General features: G+C 38.5%; 1 protein-coding gene across 4 annotated transcripts in view; it reads right to left on the reverse strand.

Moving 5' to 3' along the window:
* The window catches only part of LOC112989677 (integrator complex subunit 6-like), a 44305-nt gene that overhangs the window by 2188 nt on the left and 18345 nt on the right, over window positions 1–23772 (reverse strand). For 3 of the 4 annotated variants that reach the window (XR_010391079.1, XR_010391078.1, XM_064518321.1), the window contains exons 3-16: window positions 20788–20937; window positions 19957–20046; window positions 19440–19623; window positions 18463–18591; window positions 16291–16454; window positions 15002–15154; window positions 13219–13351; window positions 7084–7178; window positions 6224–6334; window positions 4274–4489; window positions 3681–3804; window positions 2973–3115; window positions 2378–2609; window positions 1234–1626 (exon numbers count right to left, since the gene is read on the reverse strand). Coding sequence is in view for 2 of the 4 variants with exons in the window: in XM_064518321.1 (XP_064374391.1) it covers window positions 1234–1626; window positions 2378–2609; window positions 2973–3115; window positions 3681–3804; window positions 4274–4489; window positions 6224–6334; window positions 7084–7178; window positions 13219–13351; window positions 15002–15154; window positions 16291–16454; window positions 18463–18591; window positions 19440–19623; window positions 19957–20046; window positions 20788–20937 (2317 nt within the window). In the remaining 2 variants the exon portion in view is untranslated. The remainder of the gene's footprint in view (window positions 1–1233; window positions 1627–2377; window positions 2610–2972; window positions 3116–3680; window positions 3805–4273; window positions 4490–6223; window positions 6335–7083; window positions 7179–13218; window positions 13352–15001; window positions 15155–16290; window positions 16455–18462; window positions 18592–19439; window positions 19624–19956; window positions 20047–20787; window positions 20938–23772) is intronic. The other variant, XM_064518322.1, reaches the window with a different exon arrangement.

The raw sequence follows: 23772 nt of genomic DNA on the forward strand, positions 1-23772 counted from the left end.
ATGTACACATTTAACACACTGCTAGCAGCTTCTTTCTTTGATGACTGCCTGAACTCTGAAGCAAGACAGAGGACTCATACTGAACATACTACTATTTTATTCAATATCATCATTTACCGGACATGAATTTGGTGCAAGATTAGACTAGCTCACTTTGCAAAACAGGAAGCTAACACATAACCAAGTAGGAAGTTTTACACTATCTTTAAAATAAAATACACATGCAGCATAAAAATTGTTTCTTTCCCTACAAGCTCAGTCTGCCACAGTGATTATATGCCTCAATAAAACACTTAAGTTTTGAGAAAACAACATGAGATTAGAAAAAAAACGCTTTAGTTTAATTTGTAGAAATAATTCACTCAGACACAAGACCACTTTAGGGATATCTGCTGTTCAAGAAAAATGGAAAGATTATGCCTATGGGCATAATATATACACCTATGCATAGTCATACACACCTACACATATATACTAGCTGGAGTCTCTGGCTAGTATTTTGTTTGTTCCTGTATGCAGGTACAAAGCTGAGGTGGCAAGTTATTTTTCCCTGGAATATTTAAGATATTAGGGTTATTGACTGTTATAGGAAAAAGAGAAGAAAGTAATTTTTAGTCTTTCATTCTTAAGAGTTTACAACAGTATTCCAGCGCTAGTTTTACTGTCTTACAAAATAATAAAACACCACAACACTGTGAACTGTGAGATTCCCTTTCCAGCCCATTCCAAGATGCACCCTTGTAGCTACACATGCCTTTGCCCACCCAAAGGAAGCTCTGAAGGACACAGAGCAACAAAGTGCACCATGCGCATAAAAAGAGTAGTGCAATATAAAGGAAAGTCTAAGAGAGGCACTGCTGAGCGCTTTGAGGTACCCTTTCAGTATGGAAATACATACTTTCATTAGATCATCAGTAACACCTTTGTAGAGCTACAAAGATAAAACCTTTGACAGCTGCTTTACAGGGTACCTTTCACACCACCTAACCTATGTTCAAGGGCAAACAAGGTCACTTGGCACTTGTCCTCCCAAATACTAGTTTCTAAACTTCAGCTCACCTGACCTCCACACAAGAATTTGCCTCCTTTCTTGTCCCTCTATTGCTCACGTGCAATCAGAAATAATTCAAAATCTAAGTTGCATGTATTTTAAAAAAAACTCCATGTAATATTAAGAAAGTCTTCTGCATCCCTAGCCCGTGTTTAATATACTGACAAGGTTTAAGAACTTACTTCTTCCAGGTTTGCGAACCTCTTTCATCACTTTAATCTTGATATCAGCATTGTTTCCCTCCAACATCGTAGGTGTTATTTTCAATGAGTTTGGCACAGATCCAGAAGTAGACTCCATAACCTGTTTTTGGTCATCTCCAGACGCATTGTAATTTAGAGACCCTCGAACAAGTGCATTGGTTCCAGTTTTATGATCCAGCCCATCTTCACTTAAACAATTGAACTCATCAGGTAGAGAATCCAAGTCATTGGGTAGCATTTCATCCTCTCCCATAACAGCTGGAACTGAAGGAGCCATTTGCACAGGTAAGCCATCAATCTGCTTTTCCACTGACTGACAATTTTCTGCTTTCTTCTCTACATTGCCATCTTGGACAATACTGCTATTGGTATCTATGAATTAAAAAGATGCATCTTACTAGTGCATAACTGCAGTATCAAAAAAAAAAAAGGAAAAGAAAAACACAACAAACATCCACACACGAAAAGACCCTTTCTTATTTAAAGTACTACATGGTGATCTGAAAGTACTGAATAACTCTCTTCAATACTTTAACCTCTGAAGCGACCCAGGAAGTATTTTCCTTTGGACTGTTACCATCTCACATCGCTGTCATGAAGTCGTCATTTTCTGTATTGCTATTTTAGTGTTACAATTTCTAGCTAATGTTTTCCTTCCTCCCCCCAACTCTAACGAAAAAAAAAGTTTTCTTCCAATTCCATTCGCTGGAATAGGTTGGTAAGAAAATTAGTTTTTGTAGGCAATGAAAACATAACCTTATTTTAGCTTTCCTACCACACCTTTCCCTCCCTCAAACTACAGAATACACGAATGAGAACTAAGCTGATCTGAAATCCCTACAACCCAACAAAGCATCTTGGTGAAAGGTTTCAAGGGTTTTTTTTTTTTGGGGGGGGGGGGTGGATTTTTCAATCAAAATTTCTTTTAATTCGAAACCTCAGCTGTAACAGCAGCCTGTTCTTCTAGGCCAACAAAAGAGAAACTCAGTCCTAATTAACACTAGTTAAAGCATACAAATGCTGACGGACTCTTTTGAATTAGCTCAGAAAGCAAAGGGATAGGTTGTTTGTACACATATTTCCATTTGTGACAACACAGATGCTGTACTACAATTCACTCTACCTTTATTTCCTGGGATGCCTTTGAGGTTCAGATACGACGGGGATCCAGAAGCAGAGGGCGGCCCTTTCCCACCAACATGATTCGTTACAACAGGCGGTGACTGTGGTCGTCTCAACAGTGGTGACATACTACGCCTTCTCTTTAGTGATGCTGGAGTATTAGGCTCTCCAGGACGTTTTATCTTATTCTGAGGCCCAGTGACAAATTCATCTGCCTCATCTATCATCATACCCTGAAGAGAAAATTTTATGTCAGGAAAAAACAGAATTTGAAACCATTTTATCAGTTCATTACTAGAGAAAGTCCCCCTGTGTTACAATTCAGGTGGTTTTCAAAACCCTTTACAGCTCTCAGAATACAGACACATCTAACGTAGGTTGTAACCAGAGACTGACCAGTGCCACTCTGTAAATCAACACAATTCTTTACACATTTCTCTTAGACCACGTGAAAGATACCAGCCCATTCTGCATATTACGGAAGGGCTGTACTGGTTAAGAATATATTGCAGTCAGAGAAGAAATTCTACTCATGAATTAAATATTTCAAATCATGTTAAGAGTAACTATACAGCAGATAGCATGACTCCTCCTACCTTCTTATCCTGTTTAAAAGGATTGCCAAATGTATGAAGCCTTTTTGGTTGATCTGGATCAATCTCCCGAAGGGGCGATGGCATCATTTTCAGGTATTCCTGGTAATTTCCCATTTGAGCAACAGGGACACTATGAAGGCAGTCTGCAGCAGAACAGGAGATCTTTATTTAGTCTCCTTTAAAACTAGGGCAATACAAACTTCACATAAACACTTTGATTACAGGTGTTAGCATTTAAGAACCAGAAACAACCATTTCTTTCCACTAGGGAGAAAGAGCTAAAGACTACAATTTTAGAAATAATCCTGACAAGAGCTAAGATTAATTTGCACGATAAGAATGAAAAATAAGTAAAGTTTAATCTCTATCCAAACAACTGCTTCTTAGGCCTAGGGCAAACTGGAAATACGACCCTCTGCTTAAGCCGCCATCACTACAAATACATCTGCCTACTGCATCTTATCATATGGGATTGCTCTCTCATGAAGCTTATTTTTAAAATTCAAAGCAAGCATGACACTGTCCATGCCAGAAGGCAAAATATTTCCTTCTCTCTTCTTGACAGCCAAGACAAAGACACTGACCACGGCAAGAAATGATGCAAAGCCCACTTCCTCTCACACACCTGGAGCAGAAAACACTACTTCAGTGAATAACTAAATAGCTGTACCATTTCTAAACTGTTACTGAAGAATGGTGGCTACTTACCCTCATCCTGCCCCAAGATAAGCCTGTGTGTTTTCAGAAGATTGGTTCTCATTCTAGTTAGCTGGTCTAGAAGACTGCGACGAGGAATATCATACGCATTTCTGAATGCCTGTGGCTTTAAATCCTAGTTTTAAAACAAAACAAACAACATTCAGTTAACCTACCAATTCTCATGCATGGAGAAATTCCTCTGTATATTGTAATAATCTTAATTTTTAAAAAAATATTTTGAAGTTAGTTCAGAGCTTCGTAACTGGATATAGCAGACGATGTCTGTTACAGTCTTTTCAGCAAGACCCTATTCATCACTAGCATTTTCAGCTCCATTAAAACAAAACATGTTAATTCCTGGACTAGCAACATTAGCTGCTGCTAGCAGAGGCACTTAAAACATAATAATCTTTGTTTACTGCTATGGGATTTTCAAAGAGCGTCCAAGAAGCATGTGCAAAAAACTGCATTTAGTCTATTCTTCACTTGTCACAATTCAGGGGAAATCCTTCCTTCCTTCTTCTACATTAAGTCTACAAAAATCACCCATTAAAAATAGATCAGATAACTGCTTAATCATGCAAGATTACTCTGGTGTTTACCTTGTTTAAGAGTCCTATGTGGAAGCCAGCAAATTCTTTAACATTCATTTCTGCCAGTCTCAGTGGAGATTCCCCAGTGATCCCTTGCAGTAGTTGCTTAAAATCCCTACTGTGCACCAAGGAGAGGCCACTGGAGTGATTTTTCACTTTTATTCCAATTTCTTGTGGAACTTTCTTACCCACTGAACCTATAATCCGTTCCGACTCTATTTTTGTCTAAAATGGAATCATATCGTGAGTTAAAGAATCAGCAAGCATTGCAGATCTCAAGTATTAAACACTCAGTACATTAACAGACTAAAACTATAGATTTGGCTCCCAGCTACTCAAGAAATGAGAGAACTACCTATCCAGGGACATGCTAGATTCTAAAGAAGAAAAAACCCTGATGTGCTATCTCACGGAAAAAATATTCGGCTAGTGTATCTAATTTTATATGGCCGGTAGCAGGTCTGTGAATATTGCCAATTTTGCTGCAACGTCTGTAAATTTCTTTTTGTGCCCCTGAAGACTCATCTTTAAAGAAAAAAACTAACTGAAGGTGGGATGCCTTAGATTACTTTAAAAGTAGCATCTAAAGCAACAGTATTATTCAGATACAGTAACATCATTTCAGATTTAATTTTTGAAACAACCCAAGAACTAAGATGCACTATGCTTGCAAAAAGATAAGAAAGACACGTAGTAGAACCTACATGAAGTTTGCTTTATCAGTGAGTTTCTAAAACATTACTTCTCCAATCAGCACAAACTTCTTATTATAGCTACAAATAGTTGTACTGGTTAACAAGTGTATGTGTCCATCCATAAGACTGTATTTATGGTTAAGTATATTCAATATAAGATTTCCACCCACTTGCAATCCCTTCAAAAAACCAACCAAAAACCAAGAAAACAAAACAAAACAAAAAAACCCACACACTGATTGCAACCCACTTCCCCCAGATCTCATCCTCTGCAGGGTTTGCTTCAACATCTATGGGAAAATCTGAATTTAAGGACAGCAGGAGGACACCAGAACTCTGGAACTGCATGCCCCTATATGGGAACTTATAATGCATGCAACACATTTAAACTGTTTCATGCACTGAGAATGTCTGTGAACACCACAGTAGCCATCTCAAGCCATTCTGACTCTACATAGCAGATAAGTAATAAAAATTTGCATATCATTAAGCTACCAAAATACCACAGGAAGTTTTATGTCCAACAGATGCTCAGTCATGTCAGAGGCTTTTTGAGCATTTGTATTTTGTGCATTCTTTAAGGCGGAGGATTTTTTTTTCTTTGTAATTTTTAAAGGCTGCACTGCTTCCCCACCGACTACAGTAGAATTCTAGATATTGAACTGCTGTTCCAGAACCACTCATGCTAAGGAGGCATGGCTTTCAGACAGTTATACCTGAAAACGCATTCTTGAGAAAGAAAAAAGATATGCACGACTATTTCCCATCAGGTCACATTTAACACATACAATGGATTTGACCTGAAGGAAGCAAGAAGCTCCGATATAAAACCGAAACTAGGACCTTATTCCCCCTGGAAAAGAAGGTATACTTTTTTAGAATGTACACACTGCCAAGTCACCCATAAAAATAAACATGAAACTGGGAACACGCCTCTGACTTAAGCTGTGATGAATACTGGCAAGAGCAGCCACAAATCCAATTACTGATAATCTCTGGAGTTTAAAGGTCTAGTAGGTGTTTAAAATGTAGCGGAAGAGGTCTCCTTCTCACTCCCCTCCACCACTTACAGAAGGCACAATTACTGGCTCCAGAACCAATCTGGATTCATCCGTATTTGCAGTGGAAATGCTCACCAGTCTTCAATTATAACATATGCTGTACACCCATATGAACTCCCACAGGGATTAACTGCTTCATAATGAGATTACCACAAACTAAATAATCAACGCACTTCTAATTGCAAAGGTTTTATCAATACTACCTGTTGGCTGAGTTTTTTAAGGTAAGAGATAACACTGTAACTAAGTCCACAATCTAAATTATCTGATATCAGATTTGGAGCTCCCATCATCCTTAGGGCTTTCTTTAATGGCTATAAGGAAAACAAAATACACAATAGTAAGAGAGTAAGTCTTTAAAAAAAAAATTTATAAGATCAATTACAGGAAGCTAAGGCACATGGATTAGTGCTCTAGCTTTTCCACTTTTGGCAACTAAAATTCAAGTCTATTCAAATAACATGTGACATGAGTTTGGTAGTCTAACTAGCTTGCAATGGACAATATGCCACATTACCAAGACACCACACACTGTGGTGCCACTGGCAATTTCCACTCAAAGGCTCGGTACCAGAATAGCCGGGATGATGCAAGTCCGTATTGAGGTGCATTGTCCAAGCTACATGTAGAAGGTGACACAGTGCCTCCCCCCACCCTTTATCCGGCCCAGCCAGTTCTCTTAGCATCAGCCTCCCAAGTTCTGGCAGTCCACCCATATTAATACTAAGCAAATCTGCACTTTCCTTACCACGCTACAAAAATAATGCCAAATTTGGTTTCTCTGAAAAATCTAAAGTATATTAAAATCAAAGCTTATTAAATATTTAATGAACTGAAAACATGTTAAATATCTTAATATAGTTATATTGCTAAATATAATTAAAGGTATTTCTTAAATATGTTAGACCTAATCTACATACCTCTGCAAAGCAAAATGTTTGCTACTTAAAATTTCATCATAATTATGTTAGCAAAATTTACTAGAAAGAGGTATAGTGCGCAGGACTCTGGTTGCACTAGCCATCATTATACCCAGGAACAAGAAATGAGAAAAGAAACATACCAGTAAGTAGTAAGGAGGCATTGTTTTTAAGTAGTTGTCAAAAGCCTGTCGCCACTTCAGATTTGGTTTAAGTTTGTGAACCTTAAACAAATCATCTGCAACAAGGAAAACAACAGAACAAGGTTTCATTTATCTAGTCCCAGACCATTACCATTATTCAAAATCCAAGGTGCCAAGTTTCCCCCCTTTTCTTCCCACTCCCCCATCTCCCAACGGGGCTTCCCCACAAAAGCTGTCCTTAAACTTAGGTTTGAAGAATTTTGAATCCTCAGTCCTAGCTGCAGTAGGTACTCGAACGATTCCTCATTACAGGCAAACTTCCAAGGTATGCCAGACTCCTCATTATAATAAACTTTCAATGTATGCCAGAATCGTAAATACTGCACACAACTACTAGTAACATGGAAGGTGCAAAAGATCCACCTGCTAGAGGGTTTTACCTCCCTCAGCTCTCTTTTGCATCATCAGGGACTCTCTGCATCTGATTAAACCAAACGACATTCATTTGGTTCGATTTCCATTTTCAACACAGCTTCCTTTTGTTCAACCTGTATGATGAATTCAATCCTGGCTTCCAATAAAAATATCATTAGGTATCGGAGGGGAGGAAAAGAAAAAAAAAAAATCAGAGCAGGGAATCCTTATGGTAAGCTTTGCTGGACTCCACTGACAACAGCGGCAGCTGCCCCGGCACAGAAGGGCTATGCCTCCAGCCCCACTGCCCGCCTCTTGCTAGAGTAGCAAATTCTCCCATGGATGCAGACAAGAGACGGTAATCAGCTACACAAACTGTTTGATGCCATTTACAAAAAGGGCAACCAGACACATTATTTCCTTTGGATACTGTTTTGGAAACACCTTGCTCCCACTAGAGCTGTGCATGTGCATACCGCTGTTCAGGAGTCACTGCCTTGGACCATATACCTATTCGCTGTGTACATGACCAACTGTACCAGTGATCTCCAAACATCAGAAGGGAACACGGCATCCTGCAATTTATCTTTTGAGATTATAATCTATCAGTTGAGATCAAGTTTCTTCTTAGTAGGCTTGTAATATGCTGGCAAAGGGAGACTAGCAGAAATATATACAGGACTGGAAAAAGGGACCTCCAAAAATTAACTGGGGAGAGCTGCAAGAGACAGGGAGATGCACAGAAGAGGGTGTGAGGAAGGCAGATGCAGAAATGAAATTGTTTTCTCCAGACTCAGCTTTCAGGAAGATATATTTGGAGAAGAAAATTTGACTTGCATAGTATTCTGCATAAATAGAACAGATGTTAAGATAGGATTTTCCAAGTTCTCATCGTCAAACCACACTTAATTACAGGTATTTTCCAATCTAAATGAATTCCATATCACATACAAAAACTACTCTACAGCTGCTCTAATTATTCTCCTTCCTAGCCTGAAGGAAGTGGGGTGGAGCTTGAGAGCACAAGTTAGAACTCCATTTTATATCTCAATATACCACATGCTTAGTGCTATTATCCAAAAGAACCTGTGATAATATTCTGACCTATTGCAAATGCAAAATAATATCCATTCTTATCTTATAAGCCTATTAGCTTTTTGCAGCAAAACGGAAGTTAAACTATACAACTCTCTCCCAAAATTCAATGAAAAACATTAAAACCCTGCAAAATGTTGTTATAATATGTGCTAATATTTTAAAGTCTGTAAATTGGTTATGATTATAGCTTAAACCTCAGGCGCCATATCAGTCATTCATTACTGTCTGATTTTTTACACTGATACAACCCCGTAAGTTTGACAGCACAGCCATTCTTAGGCACAGATGTTCACAATACATATTGGTTCAGCTAGCCATAACCCTTGATCCAAAGCACGGCTGTGGCCTGGGAAGTCAGCCGCAGAAGCCCCTCTCTGATCTTTGCTATCCAGACAAAGAAGTTCTGAAGTGTAGGCAGAACTTCAGCAAAGATCCATCCTATTTACAACGAGAGCCTCCCAGCAACATGAACTCACTACAGGAACTCCTACCTTCTAAAAGGAAGAAGGTCATGATGGTAAACGCAGCCACAGTTTTAAGGAAAACATCACCATCAACATCTTACCTGCCTCTGTTGCAAGACTTCAAGATAGACACACTTTTCAGCAGATTGCAACACAGGCACTTGAAATGTACTTTTTCCCACTGTACTCTGGGCTGCATGCGAGCATTTATGTAAGTAAGCAAACAACTGATAACTCAGTTAACTATTTCTTGTGTAGATTAAATCCAAGACCTTTGTAAATAAAATACAAAAGCATTGAAAGAATCCTTTCTTAGAGTAGCTTTAAACCAACCTATTGATTTCCAGATGCTACTCTCTGCATACTCCAAAAATCATTTAATATAAAATTCTTTTCACGTCTACTAGACTCAAAAGGAGCTAAAAGCACTGGATAATGTGGAAGATGGTATCAGAAGCCATTAGGAAAGAGCCACAAGCTGTAACAATTCAAGAGAACATAAGTAAAACTACAGACAGATCAGTTAATTTAATCTGCGTGCACCACAAATAGTCTTTACCCATAACCCATCAGATTGTGACAAACTAGATACTAATATGTATCTTTAATATTCTGTACCACCTTAGGGGGTCTGATGTACTCTCAATCTTAGTAAACAGGCAAAAAAAACAGGCAAGCTTAATAGTTTAGTTGGAGCCTGATTACAAAAGTAGCTCATGTGACAACAGTCCAGTTCAAAACAATAGTTTGCATCATGTAACCCAAAGTTAAAACTTAACCGCCTCCCCTTTTCTTTAAATCACCACCCACATTAAATTCCACCTAAACAAGTACAACACTATTCCCTGCCAATTTCTATAATTCCCTGAGTTTTCCCATGCCTCTACACTAATAGATAAGGTCCTTCATTTTAAGCAGTAGAGACTCATCATTTTACATTCAGGGAAAGTAATAGCCTTTCCTGCAGACAGTCTAGCCAAAAATGAGGACCTACAAGGTAAAACAGCATCCAGCTACCAAGAGGGTAGCTCTTCTTCCACTGGTACAAAATATTTGGTCCCCCCTCCCTCAGTGCAACATCAGATTATGTCCACATTTGTGAGACAGACAGTCCTTGGTTTCCAAAATATAAAATCATTATTTACAGACTCTCTCCAGGAGCCTATAAAAGCATCAAGGAAGCTGTCCATGTTGCAGTACTTCATGGGGAGACATCTTCTAAATGCTCGTCCTTCTGCATATTTAGTCCCATGGAGAAAGGATATTAACCACCTCATGGTATTTGCATCATTGCTGTTTCACCACTGCTTCTGCTGAAACTGCCAGGGAATAAGTCCTCCCTCTGTCTCTCAGTGCCTGCCCTTTCACTAATGCAACTAGGAAGATCAGTCAAGAAAACTTCTTAGGAAAGGCAGCAGCACTCAGGAGCATACTCGTCTTTGCTAAGTTCCACCTCTAACCCCTCACTTGACTTCTGCTTTATGAATCTGGCTGTACAATTGTTTTCAAACAGAAAAATATCTTAAAGTATAATGACTTTGCTAATATCAAAGGCAAAAGTCCTTCAAGAAGAAATTTCTCTAATCCCTGAGCCACATACTCAGCATCAAAGTACATCATCATTCATCTGCAAAAAGCTCCATCTTTAGAAGTTTATTGCCTCTCACACTGATCAAAAAAAAAAAAAAAAAAAAAAAAATCCACACCACCCACCACCCTGCACCTCTGTCTCCTCAGTTCTCAAAGCACGCCACTACCACAAACAAGTCATGATGGCTCTCTAAGCTTCCTCAGCAGCTGAAAGAGGAGGAGCAGTTTAGCTGCAATAGCACATTCCACATGATCTGTCTTACCTCTGTAAAAGAGCTAGACACCAGAGCTTTGTCAGCCAACCTCTCCCCCACAGGGCCTGGGTCAGGATAACAGTCAACTGTGTAGCTTCACTGCTTTATGAACAGCCACATTAAGTGGCTCCTTACAAAGCTTCGGTTTCTAAGAGCAGATCCATTACGTTACATGCTATAGCATTCCCAAATCCACTCTTGCAGAAACTGAGAAATAAATCACTAGATCTATAGGATGCAGTACAATTTACATCCTTCAGTCATAGACCACTACAGCTTGTTTCAGCTCACTCAAGCATCATCTGAAAGCTTCCTTATGCATGTCTATCCTGTCTGTATTTTAGGGCTGTCTCTTCCATTATTTTCCAAAAATAGGATTAAAACTCCCCCTGCTCAGGAATGCAGAAGGAATATAGAAATGCAGGAAATAATTGCTTAAGCATCTTGCTATTTTCTTATAATGCTTGAACACATGTAAGCCACTTGGTAAGAGAGCTGAACATTCACAGAATGGTTCAGAAGTACTGTACAGTACAAGTGATACAGTTGTAGGGTGTTTTTGGTTTATTCCTTCAACAGAAGGAAGGGAAAAATATTATCCATGGTACTATCCCAGGATAAGTCCCGGTCTTCAAATACAATATTCTACCATTAGGGCAGGAGCCACTAGACCCTTGTTGATGCAACGGTATGGGTGGCAGTGGTTGGATAGAGCAGGTTTCTCCTCTCCTGCATTTGGGAAGTTCTCGCATCCTTTTTAATCTGGGTGAGAGCAGTGAAAGATTGGTTTTATACACTCAAATCAGTCCTTGACCGAGACATCAGTATCCACTACTGGTACGCATCAAGCTTATAGTTTTAGCCATTTTCTGCACTGGTAAGTAGAAAAGGGGCCAGACCTGCTTTTAGATTTCATGTGTATTCTACAGAATTTAATCCTACCATGCCTTAAAGACCAAGGATAAGAAAGTCCTGGAAAAAAGATCTGAATGTAACCCTTTGCGTATCTGTCTGCGCTAATAATATAGAATACATCGTATTTCTATACTGGAGAAAAGATTCAGTTTACAACTCAAACAACATGGAAGCTTCACACTCTCCTTTAAACAGACTTCAGAAATTTCAGATGTGGGATACCAGTGAGTGAACTGCAGAACAGCACTACAAATATTGAAGAGGTGCCTTTGTCCATAAAGCAAGACAACCTTTACACCCCTGCAAAAAAGGCAGGGGGAGGACATGGATTGCCAGGAAAGACATGGCAGAACGGCAAATGTCAGCATCAAAAGCACACCAAAATGAATAGGGAAATTCATTTGATATCAAAGATGACTGACTAGTAGATCTGCAGCACTAACTCAGCAGCAGGCTCACAGAAATCATAATTTAGTCTAAAAGTATCCTACTTGCATACTTTAGCACAATTATTAGGCTGTGTGGATGATTATACAAGACAAATTCACATTACCAACAAGCATAAATTTTCTTTTCAGTTATGACCAGGATTGTGAAAAACCATTCCTGAACTGTTTTTCCTAGAACTGAATGCAAGTCTTGTGTAAGATATAGTGAGAGTCAACGTTACTTCCCTTACATCTTCACTGTTCTTCTGTATCACGAAGCACACCCACAAAAAACAAAAAAGCCCTACAGCATCTACAGATAAAAGGCTTAGTAGCACCCAGGAACCTATTCTCTCTGCAGTTATCTTTTTGCCACAGGAACCAGAATCCTCACAGGCACAATTATTGTAGCACCTATTCACACAGCACCTTTTTATACTGTCTTTCCTGCAGAAAGCAAGATCATTGTGGGAATGAAAAACATTGGTCCTTTGAGTAGAGAAGAAATGTGGGTTGTTTCATTGCTCTGTTTCTCTTTACTGTTCTGAACTGCGTCAGGGAATTTCCCTTTTCCCAACACCCATAAGAAACCCTGCATCTGATCTTCCAGTCAAAAATAAGCTGCTGCAAGAGCAACTACAAAACCTGGATACACCACACCCTAAATGAGGGAAAAGAATGGAGGTTGAAGCTTACTCCAGGTTAAGGAAGAGGCTACGTGTCTAGGAGGTGAACAGCATCAAACATGCACTGGAAGCAGGTAGCTCTCCTCCTCTGCTGGAGAGAAAAAAAGGGAGAGGGGGTATGAAAATCCTCTCCTCCCAAATGATATTAAAGAGTTTGCAACATTCTCTACTCTCTGATCTCCATTATTTTATAATGTCTGAAACTACGGCAGAACACTAACCGTTACTGTTTTTATTTCATTTTGAAGTAGTTATATCAGCAGACCAATGTAAATTTATTACCTACCTAACAATGGAAGTAAAACAGGATAGTTGTAAGGCATCACAAAGAGGTTTACACAGGTTAAAGTAGTGCTTGCTTTTAAATACCCGAACGGATGGCCAAGTTCGCTGTATTTTCCACTGCTACTCACAAATACCTGACAAAGAATAAAAGTTATCACTGCATTGTAAGAACACAGAGAATATTAAGCACAGAGCACATTTAAAATTAAAATCAATCTGAATCCAACTCCATTAAGACAACAGATTATCAAGAACAGCCAAGTTGGAGGTTGCACACAGCAAAGTGAGCATGCACTTATATTCCTCAGTCATAAAACTCAGACATGCAACATTTAGCATATCCCCAGTGTGGAAGTGCTCTTCACAGTATAATCTTTAGTGAGCCTATCTTTAAGTGATGCTCTGAATAGCTTTCTAACTATTTAAAACAGGTTAAAGGGACATCTGTTGAAGGTATTACAAAAAACAACCAATTTAAAAAATTAGTCCTCTGATTTGTATATAAAATAGTAGGACCAAAATTTACAAAATTGATATATCAAAAAAACTAGAACTTTTTAAACATACAAATTAAACATAACACATACATATTCAAGAAACTTCTCTTAATTATATCAAGTGTCAACTTTGTTGATTTTCACTTTTTTTTTTTAAACTATGCATAGGAGTATTAACCTTGAAAAAAGCATTCTAATTGCAAACAAGGATTTCAACAGGATGAACACGGTACATATTCTTATTGGGACAGCCAAAATAATCCATATTTAACCACAAATAATTTTTGTAAGAAAACAAACCTTCGAGTAAAAAGGAAATTTTTTTCCTCTGTTTTTTTCCAGGGATTTTTCACTTGAGGCATAAGGAACCAGGTTTATTAAATGCTGTCTATGATAATTAGCTTATTTCTCTAGTTTATGAGGGTCTGATATGCAGCTGGGAAAATAAAAGCCATTTTTGAAAAACAGAGAAATTTAAAGAACTAAGATTGTTTGGAGGACTTGGGCAAATAACATATTTATGAATGCATTCATTTTTGCGATTAACTTGTTAAAAGTAACTTCAATTTTGCTTCTAAAAATGGTTGTTATATTTGCAGATAAGTTTTAGTATTTACTGGAGGTGGGATGGAACTAAAAATAAAGAGACACATATTTCATAAACCCTTTCCAGATCACACTAACCAAACTCCTCGTGTACATATTGAGCTATCCTTTACAGGAACACCACAGAGAAGGGAATTACAAGCTTTGTTTTATAGACGATGCAGAAACAAATTCACTTGTCCAAAACCACCAAAGGAGCATGTGGCAAAGGATTTCAGCAACAGAACTTTGACACCTTCAAGGCCAAGCTAGTCGCCAGTCTAGTCAACAAGGTAACAGCTCCCGTTCTGTTCCTGTTAGTTTCAACCACCTAGTGGAAATTGTTACCTAATCAATATCTACAGGTATGATGGAAACTAGTGCTAGTTCTTCCTATAAACAAATGGAAGCCTGCAAGAGAATTCCAATTTAGCCAAAAATGGAACCTGGGGGACACATTTCTTACCAAAACGCGATGGACCTAGAAACAGAATTAAATGAACTTATAAAGCCTACAGAGAGAAGGCTCATTCTAGCTTCTGATAATTCTATTAGAAAGGAGGTAACTGACACCATGACGTGTTTCTTCTCATCAGCCACAGAGTCTGGCATCAGACCCTTGTTCCGGAGGCGTACAAAGTCTAAGGTACTGCTACTTTATGATACCCATTACATTTCTAGAATCAAATAAAGGTCAAATACCTGCCAGCAGGTATGGGGAGACTTTCGTTCCAAGATGTATTGTGTTAAAGGTGAAGGTTCAAGCTCATACTTGTCAAAAGGAAGCTTGTCTATTACCATTGGTTCACAATCAACACAGGAGAACCTCACAACAGGGTGAGCTGTGCGTGGAGGCTAAAAGGAAAGGAAAAAACGTAACAGATCAATTGTCTGGTATTAACAGCGAACAAGTCAACCCTCTTTATTAAAAAAAAAAAAAAAGGAAAGAGACAGACAGACTCATAAGCTTACATTTTACAATCCTGTAAGCCTAAATTCTGTTTTCATAATTTTCTTTAAAAACAAAAATATGGTATAAGCTCCTACAATGTGATATAGACTAATTAACTAAATATTTCTCTAAATTAACAAAAAAAAAAAAAAAACCAACAACACTGGCACACACATTCTTCCCACTAAGAGGAAAACAGGACTAATATTTAACTATTTTTCTTTATATTTAAAAGCCTCCTTGTCAGTCAATCCATAATATGACAAATGAAAACTATCAGCATTGCTTCCCAGCTTGATGCTCACAGAACTATACGTGTGAAACTGTGCACACTTCATTAAGAATATTTCAAGATATTCCCTGCTGAGTTTGAGTTTTTTCCTCTTGAATCATGGTGGGGAGAAAGGGGTGGCAGGGAAGAGTACCTTGCGCATTTGCAAAGTGCAGAAACAGAATATGCCCAACAGGAGAGAAATATTTAGAAAGGCTAGTAAGAAATGCTAAAAGCATGACCATTTCAGAAGGAAAGGGAGAAATGAATGCTGTTCTTTCCTCATTTTCTGAATGATGCAAATCTTTCCTTACAGTTTTAATTCTTCCTGCTAGTGAAAGAAGAGTCCATATATGAAGTACTGCTAAACAGAGACACACAGTGGATTTTCTATCCTCCTGAATAAAAATAAATCCTCCTTGTTCCATCTGAATACTTTCTATTAAGCTTCTGATTAAAATTTAAAAGGCTCACTGTAGTTTGTGGTATAAGAACTACTTTAAAAGCTTATAAAATTGAACTGTAAAAACTGTTTACCAAACTAGCTAACCAGATATATGGCAGTAAGCTTTTCAGATCCAAAAAGTATCACAGCATACAATATCTACATTAGATTATACCATTCTGTGTTACAATAGCTTGAACTACTCCTTTTAAGCAAAATTAGATAGTACTCCTAAACAGAGAGAGTCAAAGATTACTTTATTATTCATTTTCAGTCAGTTTAATTAGACATAGAATTCTTTTTTCAGTTCTTATTTTACTTACCAGTGTTGGTGAATTCTGATCAGGCCAAAAAGATTCTGGAATTGGCCAATGTCCAACAGGAACACCAGTTTTAGGGTTAGGCCGTACATAAATAAGCTTATGACAACTATGCCACGGTTGAGAAGCAAATGAATTGATGGGCCTGGATGAATCAACAAGTCCATCTAAAATTTAAACAAAGCAAGATAACAACAACAACAAAAAACAAACAACATGACGTGCATTTGCCTCCCAGCAAAATTTCTATATTAGCAACCAAAAAGGTGCTGCATTACAATTTTTTCAAACACATACATACAGATCTTTACATCAGTGGCTAAAAAAGCTAAGTATCAAAGTGCAAAACAGCATCATCTGAGAAACAATGGTAATATTTGCCCACATCTACCATCCTGCTTCTGTGGCACAGCAGTTAGATAATAAGCACAGCAAGGCATACTCACATACTGTGGAAAAAGCTATCTGCTTAAGGTCAGTACTTTGACATGGATCTGATATATAATAGCAAGTCTATGATTTTTAGCTTTGCGGCACTTTTAAGACTGATCACTTGCATTTACAGTCTCTCTACAAGGGATGCAAGACTCACTGAGGGATGCTGCTACTAGTGGAAACTGAAAGTGGAGAAAAATTTTGTGGAAATGTCAGATGCATCTTGAAGGAGCAGCTTTTGTCACATTAATAAGAATGTCACAGTTCACAAACCCTGCTGTCTACTGGAAAGAGCACTGTTCTCTACCAGTTCACTGTATGCACCAGCATATACTCCCCTTCATACTGAGCAGAAAGCAGGTTTATAGCAATACAGAATTTCAGAACTGGCTTCGGAACACTGTTCTTCAAAGCAAATGGCACAGCAGAGATCACCCGTTTAAAGAATCTTTTTTCTTTTATTAACATTTTACACTACTAGTTTGCCCTGCTTTAGAGAAAGCTAGCCAATACTACACAAAACGCCTTTCGGTAGAGTTCTCTGCATTATATACACAGTGATCTTTATAGCTTTGGTAAGTCCCATCAAATTTATCTCTAGTTTAGAACTTGATTCACGTAAAGATGGAAACTCTCAACATTTCTCTGCACTCATATCCACAGTGTGTCATCATGTAAATGTGACAAAAGATAAAAAACAATTCCACCAGCTGTTTTGCCATATAGCTGAACATTTGGACCAAAGGGACCAGGGGCTTTGCTGAGGTGCCAGCCTGCACTGCATTAGAGGCAAGCCTTAAGCATACTTCCAAGAAAATGACATTTATATAAGCAAAAGGAGGAAGAAAAAATATATAAGGCAAGAAAGGTAAATAAAAATGAAAGCAGGGATAAAACTGACTGTGCTAGGATGCTCAGAGGAGCCTAAAAGCTATTAAGCTTCTGACATTCCAGGAACATCCTCATTTTCTAAACATGAACTGCTAAGTTCTGTCTCTGTCCCTCTGTCCTTCCTTTCAGTCATGAAATTCTGCAAATCTGAAAAACTGTTCCACGTTAAGAGTACATATTCTTTTTCCTTATTATGCACTTTACTTGCAGCTAGCAAAATAATTCCTTGTTCTTTGCACATATTTTTTACTTGCAGCTAAGAACATTTAATTTAAACTAATTGTTTTGTGATCAATCAGCAGAATGAAAATGCCCAGAAACTAAAAAATTGTATTAGAGATGTTTAAGGACTTAAATACACTAGTCCTGAATTTAATTAATTAAAAAGCAAGTTTTGACAGCACTGGAATGCAAACTCTACCATTTCCTGCAAATACTCATTCCCCTTGTTGCTTCCCTCAGAGGTGAGAAAAAAGTGACTGGAAAGCTAGGCAAGCAGGTAAAAAAGATCATCCACACAAACACACAGCATCATTCAACTTACTGAGGATTAAACTAACACTGGTAAAAATTCAGCAATGAGAAGACTAAACAAACACATGCATGCAACTCAGAGAACATCCACAATGATTTGGGGTATTTAAAGAGATATCAGAGCTCTATCACTGAAGCATGTAAGACTTATATATGCTTAATCACCTTTTTGGAACACATTAAACCTCTGATGCATCCTGTACATTACAGTGAAAAGAAGGTAGAAAGTAAATTTAAGACACTTAAGGACATCTGCACGCATACAAAACATTTCTTTTTGAGCACTAAAGAAAAAAACCAACATAGTTACTATACCTTCTCCAATAGGAGCTGGATCTGGTCCTGACTTTTCAAAGTTAATAACGACTCCACTTTGGACTTTTTGAACTAGAGACTCTAAACACTGATTCAACATTCTTTGTGTCCGAACACAGTAGGAACGACCTATACAAGAGAGGAATTGCACAGGGAAAATATGAAAGCAAGCTTTAGGCAATCTTTAATTATGGAAGATATTTTGTTAAACAAGTCACACTGTCAAGGCTTTCAACTTTACCTGAAATAATAGCAAACTTAGTAAAAGCTGATGTAAAATGCAAAGTACTTTTCAAATGCAAACACAACAGAGGAAAACCAAACTGATGTTTCATATCTCATGAAATCTCATGAGTAAAACAAGCCTTGAAGGCTATATCAGGCTGGTCCAGCCTAGGCTTATAAAGGTCCTTAAGAACCTCTGATTTCAACAGGAATTCATAATTTATCTGCTTTCAACTCGCCAGACCTAGTAACTCTAATACAATTCCTAACATCCCATCCTAAGCAGTGTTTGTTTTTCCAAACAACAATTTAGCAAGAATTCTGATGAAGATATAGAGGAACAAAAACTCCAGAATTAATTCTTTTAAAATTATATCTAGTTTATTAGCTGTGCAGCAGAATTAGCCTCTCAATGATACCTGTCCCACTCACTCAACATTTAAATAACAAATCTCATGCCTGAGCAAAGCCAACCTCTGCAAGGACAATCTAATTCTCCAACACCTCCTACTGGTGCATCAAGGAGATCCTCTCAAATCTAGAGGATTTGAAATATGAATGTGGTTTATTTTAGAGTTTTTCTGTGCTACTGGAAACCAAGTTTAAACAGCACCATACAGATTCACGTGCAACCTGACTAATCTGTACATGGTGTTTAAATGGAGAAAAGCAAGAGGTAAAGTTGAAGCAAAGGAAAAGAATATTTTAAGCCAGATATCAAATGTAAATGAGAGCAAGTAATGTTCTGTTACCTCCTGTGACTTCACACATCTGTGTGATGGCAGATTCATCAGTAGGCACACTCCCAAGCTGCTCTGGTTCAGCAGATGCAGCTCCCGGCAAACGCAGCACTAGAGCAAACAGCCTTTGATCCCAACGAAATGGTTCTTTGGTTAGTTCACTTCCAGGCAAAGGAGAGTTCAAGGGAAGATGAAGCTAGTAAAGGAAGATTTGAAGAATATTCTTTCTTAAGTATTTGACAAGTCATCTGAAAACATAATACTCAAGTTTTCTAATTACTTTGTAAACTAAAGGACCTAATTTTCTCTCCTATCCACTAGTTTATCTGAAGTTATAGTCTAGAAACCCATACAGACTATAAATTTGGCAGTTGCGCAATGACAACACAGCCAGTTTCTTTTCTCTATAAAATAGGTTGATGAATGAAATGGAAGTACTATTCATAGGAAAAAAAATGGAATTGATATTCCTCTCAGCATAGTACCAACTTACAAGATCATAATTTGATTGAATCTAATACAAGTTTACCTCCTCTTGAACTCCAGCAGTATTTGTCAGTTTGTTTCCATCTGTGATGGTAATTAAAATAGATGGCTCCAGAAAGAACGGATTCCTTCCCTAGAGATGAAAGCACAGGAATACTAAGAGCAATGCTCAATTGCAGACTTGTACTTTTGTCATTATAAAATAAGCAGTAAGATGAGCAATCTTTCAAAACGATCCTATAATTTCCTTAAAACAGGTGTGGGGCTATACAGAGCTACCTAAATAGTGCTACACTGTGCACTCGCACACCCCCAATTATTTGCCTAAACACATTTTTTAAATTACTACTTTTTTCTCCAGTAACAGCATCAACCCCCTGTACCCCACAAAAGCAGTACATAAATCAGTAATAGCACAAAGAACTCAAAATTTGATGACAGTGAGGCGCAAACAGAACTTTTAACTGCCCCCTTTAGAGTGAGGGAGGGCAAGACAGGACATTAACTAAACAGCACGCACAAAACTGCAAAGCAGATTCGCTGCCATCCGGTATACATACTCCCATACAACAACTGTGCATCTACAGTCTGGGTCATTTGTATGACTGCTTTCTTTGTAGTTCAACAAGGAAAAGAATACTAGTAAATTCTACTGTATGTTCAGGACAGGTGTCCTGAATGTATGTGTTTCTCTGCTGCATGTGACAGCAGAGAAAAAACGAACCATTTTTCAAGTTGTAACACACAGCTATCCAACAGAACAATATATAAAAAATTGTAAAAAGCAAAAAGATAAAACCTGAACCATCAAAATCCCTCCACCAAAAAGCATACCAAAATAAAAAAAGATAAAGACTACAAACAGATTTGTTACCTGTCCATAGTTGTCTATTCCAGACACTAATCTATTGAGATTTAACAAGTCAAATGATGATCTGAGCGCCTGACCAAGGGTTGTTAGTCCTGAAGCTTGCAAATTTTTCAGTTCATTCATAAATGTTGCGTGATTTTCCTTCCATCCAGCCTGAAACATAAATCAAAAAAAGCTTATTAGCTATTTTAGTAACAACCTGTGAGTTATCATTAATGAACTTTGAGTTGCCATTAATCTCCCTTTGCATAAAAAGCAGGATTATATTCCTCATTAACAGATACACTGCATTGCTTCCTTGCTACATACACCTAATCCATGCCTTACTGCACAACTTCACGTGAAGCATACAGTAAGTGTACAATGGGATACTGACAAAATACACACATTATCAAGCACTTGAAATAACTTACAACTACCTAGCTCTCACCACAAAAACTGCTGTGAAGGTGCAGAACTATTTGGATTCAGCATGTGAATATTTTATTAGAAGGAACTCTAAAATAAATCAAATTTATAAGTGAGAATAGCAGTTGCCAAAGTTAGAAAAGCAATGATAAAAGATACAAGCAATGCAGTGTACCTGCTTCTTCTATCACAGACCCTCTTTCGCCCTTCCTTCCATAAATCCAGGCTAGAAGAAAAGGATGCACATACAACATGCAGTAATACAAGAGTTTTAAAAAAAGAAAAAAAAAAAAGCAGTAATAATGCTGATTGCCATCTTTGCTCCCTGGTCACCTTCTCTCCCTCCCCGCAGTTTCCCCAAGTAGGAAGTATTATTAGCATGTGAATTAACAGAGGGGATATTTAAAGAACTATCATCAGCCATTTTCAATATATTCCATGACTACGACTTGCTTAACTTTTCCTTCTCCTTTTCCTGTGTTCATTTTGTGCCTTTTGATGCATCACCAAAAGCATCTTCCATCACTTCTGCATTGAAAACCCCATGCTTTTCTCCTATCTTGATGTTTCAACCTCCAGCCCCATGCTAACTACATTCTTCTGCCCTTACTTCCCACTGTAAGCCTTTCTATGGCGTAATTGCAAACACCTCATATTTGGCCTAGAAAGCAGGCAAGACATTCTTTCTGGTCTCCGGCTTCAAGAAAAGGTGCATGCAGGCATATGACTATCTTTTCTTCATGACTTCAGTTTGAGATTCTTCTCACTAACTACCCTCCATTGCTTTGCTGCCACCCAAACCTTTCCAGAGCTTCTGAATGAAACATTATTTAATTCCTTCCGGTTGCCCTGAAACCTGCATAGCAGCTTCACACCTTGACAGATGTGCCTGGATTCCTCTGCACCTGAGTCTGCCCTTTAAAACCACACACAGCTGCAGACCAGCTGCTGGCTCCCAATTTCATGTTTTAACAGAATTTGTTCTTTTATAGAGGAGGAAACAGGACAAATTTAGAGAAGGCCAGAGGCTTCTCTCTCACATCCCAAAGGCTGGCAGGTGCTGGGCAGAAACCAGCAGCTGGTAGAAGGTAATACACGTCAGCTGAAGAGAGCTGTAATACCCAGAACTTCTGGGTGACAAGTACTACAACAAGACCCTGAGGGGTCATGAGTTTGCTCATGAGTTTTTCTTGGGTCTTTGCTTTTAAACTATTAAAAAAAAAAAAAAACACTCATGTAAAACAGAATCAAGCAATTGTTTAGAGTGTTTCAATATCTCACAGCTCAAAATTTGGAGACCCCAAAAAAAGTTAAGTTATTGCTGATAAAGCTTGCAGATAACTCAAAGGAACAGCAGAAAGTGATGAGGACAGATCAGCCCTACCAAGCAGTCTGGATCCCGCAGTAAGCCAGGCTAACACAGGCATTTGCATCAACAGTTGTAATTCACATTCCTTCCTCCTAAAAAGTGGTGTGCTTCTAGGATGGGAGGCTGTTGTAGGAAACACCAGCTCGCAGGGAAGTGGGGCACAATTTAAGCTGCCCCCAACCAAAACGAGCAATCCTAGATATTCATGCAATTATCAGCCTTGCTATCACATCTGTTTGAACTGTTCTTACAGTAAGCAAGCAGTTATTCACCCAGGCTCGCTATCATGTGACAACACTGGAGACGTTTCCATGCTTCACACAGAATCTTAGTTACACAGACATGGAGAGAATGATTTCAGAAAGTCTGACTTTTGCTGGGACAACCTTTGAACAACAAATCATCCATGGGAAGTAGGCTCCTCCCTGGCTGCACTGGTCTCAGGAGTAATCACCTGCCAATTATTCCATGTTGTGCAAGAATCTAGGAGGACAGGATTTTCCTGTACTTTTTAAACAGTTACATCCCGCCACCAGTTTCAAGTACACTCTGTGGCCTGTGTAGATGGTAATGGAGTAGACTGCAAGTTTTGAGCCATAAACCAATACAGGAATGGAGCGGAAACAAAGGAAGAGTTTTACAGTCCTGAACATGAGATGATCAATGTCTATGCTGAGTTCTCAGGCCTAAGCTAGGACGATTTCTTTTCTCTTTATAACAATAAAGCACCATAAGGAGAATCAACAAAAACAGTTTTGGGTCAGATTTAGCTCTCTGAACCAGTTCTTTAGGATTTAGATTAGTACACAGGAGAGGGAAAAGAGGAAAATTATGCAATGGGGCAAAGAGGCAAAACAGACTTCCAGCAGCAGCTCATCATTAAACTGGCCTATCTTTATCATCAAACGACACTAAGTTCAAAGGAACCATGTCGTGCTGTGTTCAATCAGCCAAATAAATCTCAATAAAATGGGATCAGTGCGCCCTCTCCCTCACAATCAGCGCTTAACAAAACATGGCATCTCATCAGCTGAGCCATGTAACCCCCCCACATGCTCTCAGCCCAAGGCAAGCATAAGGTGCTGACTTTGCGAGATGCTGTCATTGCAGTGTAAGCGACATGTTTGCACGTGGAAACCACAGGTTATGATCCCCTTGTTCCACTCCCCAACTCAACCAGCAGCCACCCAGCCCCAGTGCTGGGACACAGA

This window comes from Dromaius novaehollandiae, chromosome 11 (genome assembly GCF_036370855.1).
Source record: "Dromaius novaehollandiae isolate bDroNov1 chromosome 11, bDroNov1.hap1, whole genome shotgun sequence".
Classification (NCBI taxonomy): Eukaryota; Metazoa; Chordata; class Aves; order Casuariiformes; family Dromaiidae; genus Dromaius; species Dromaius novaehollandiae.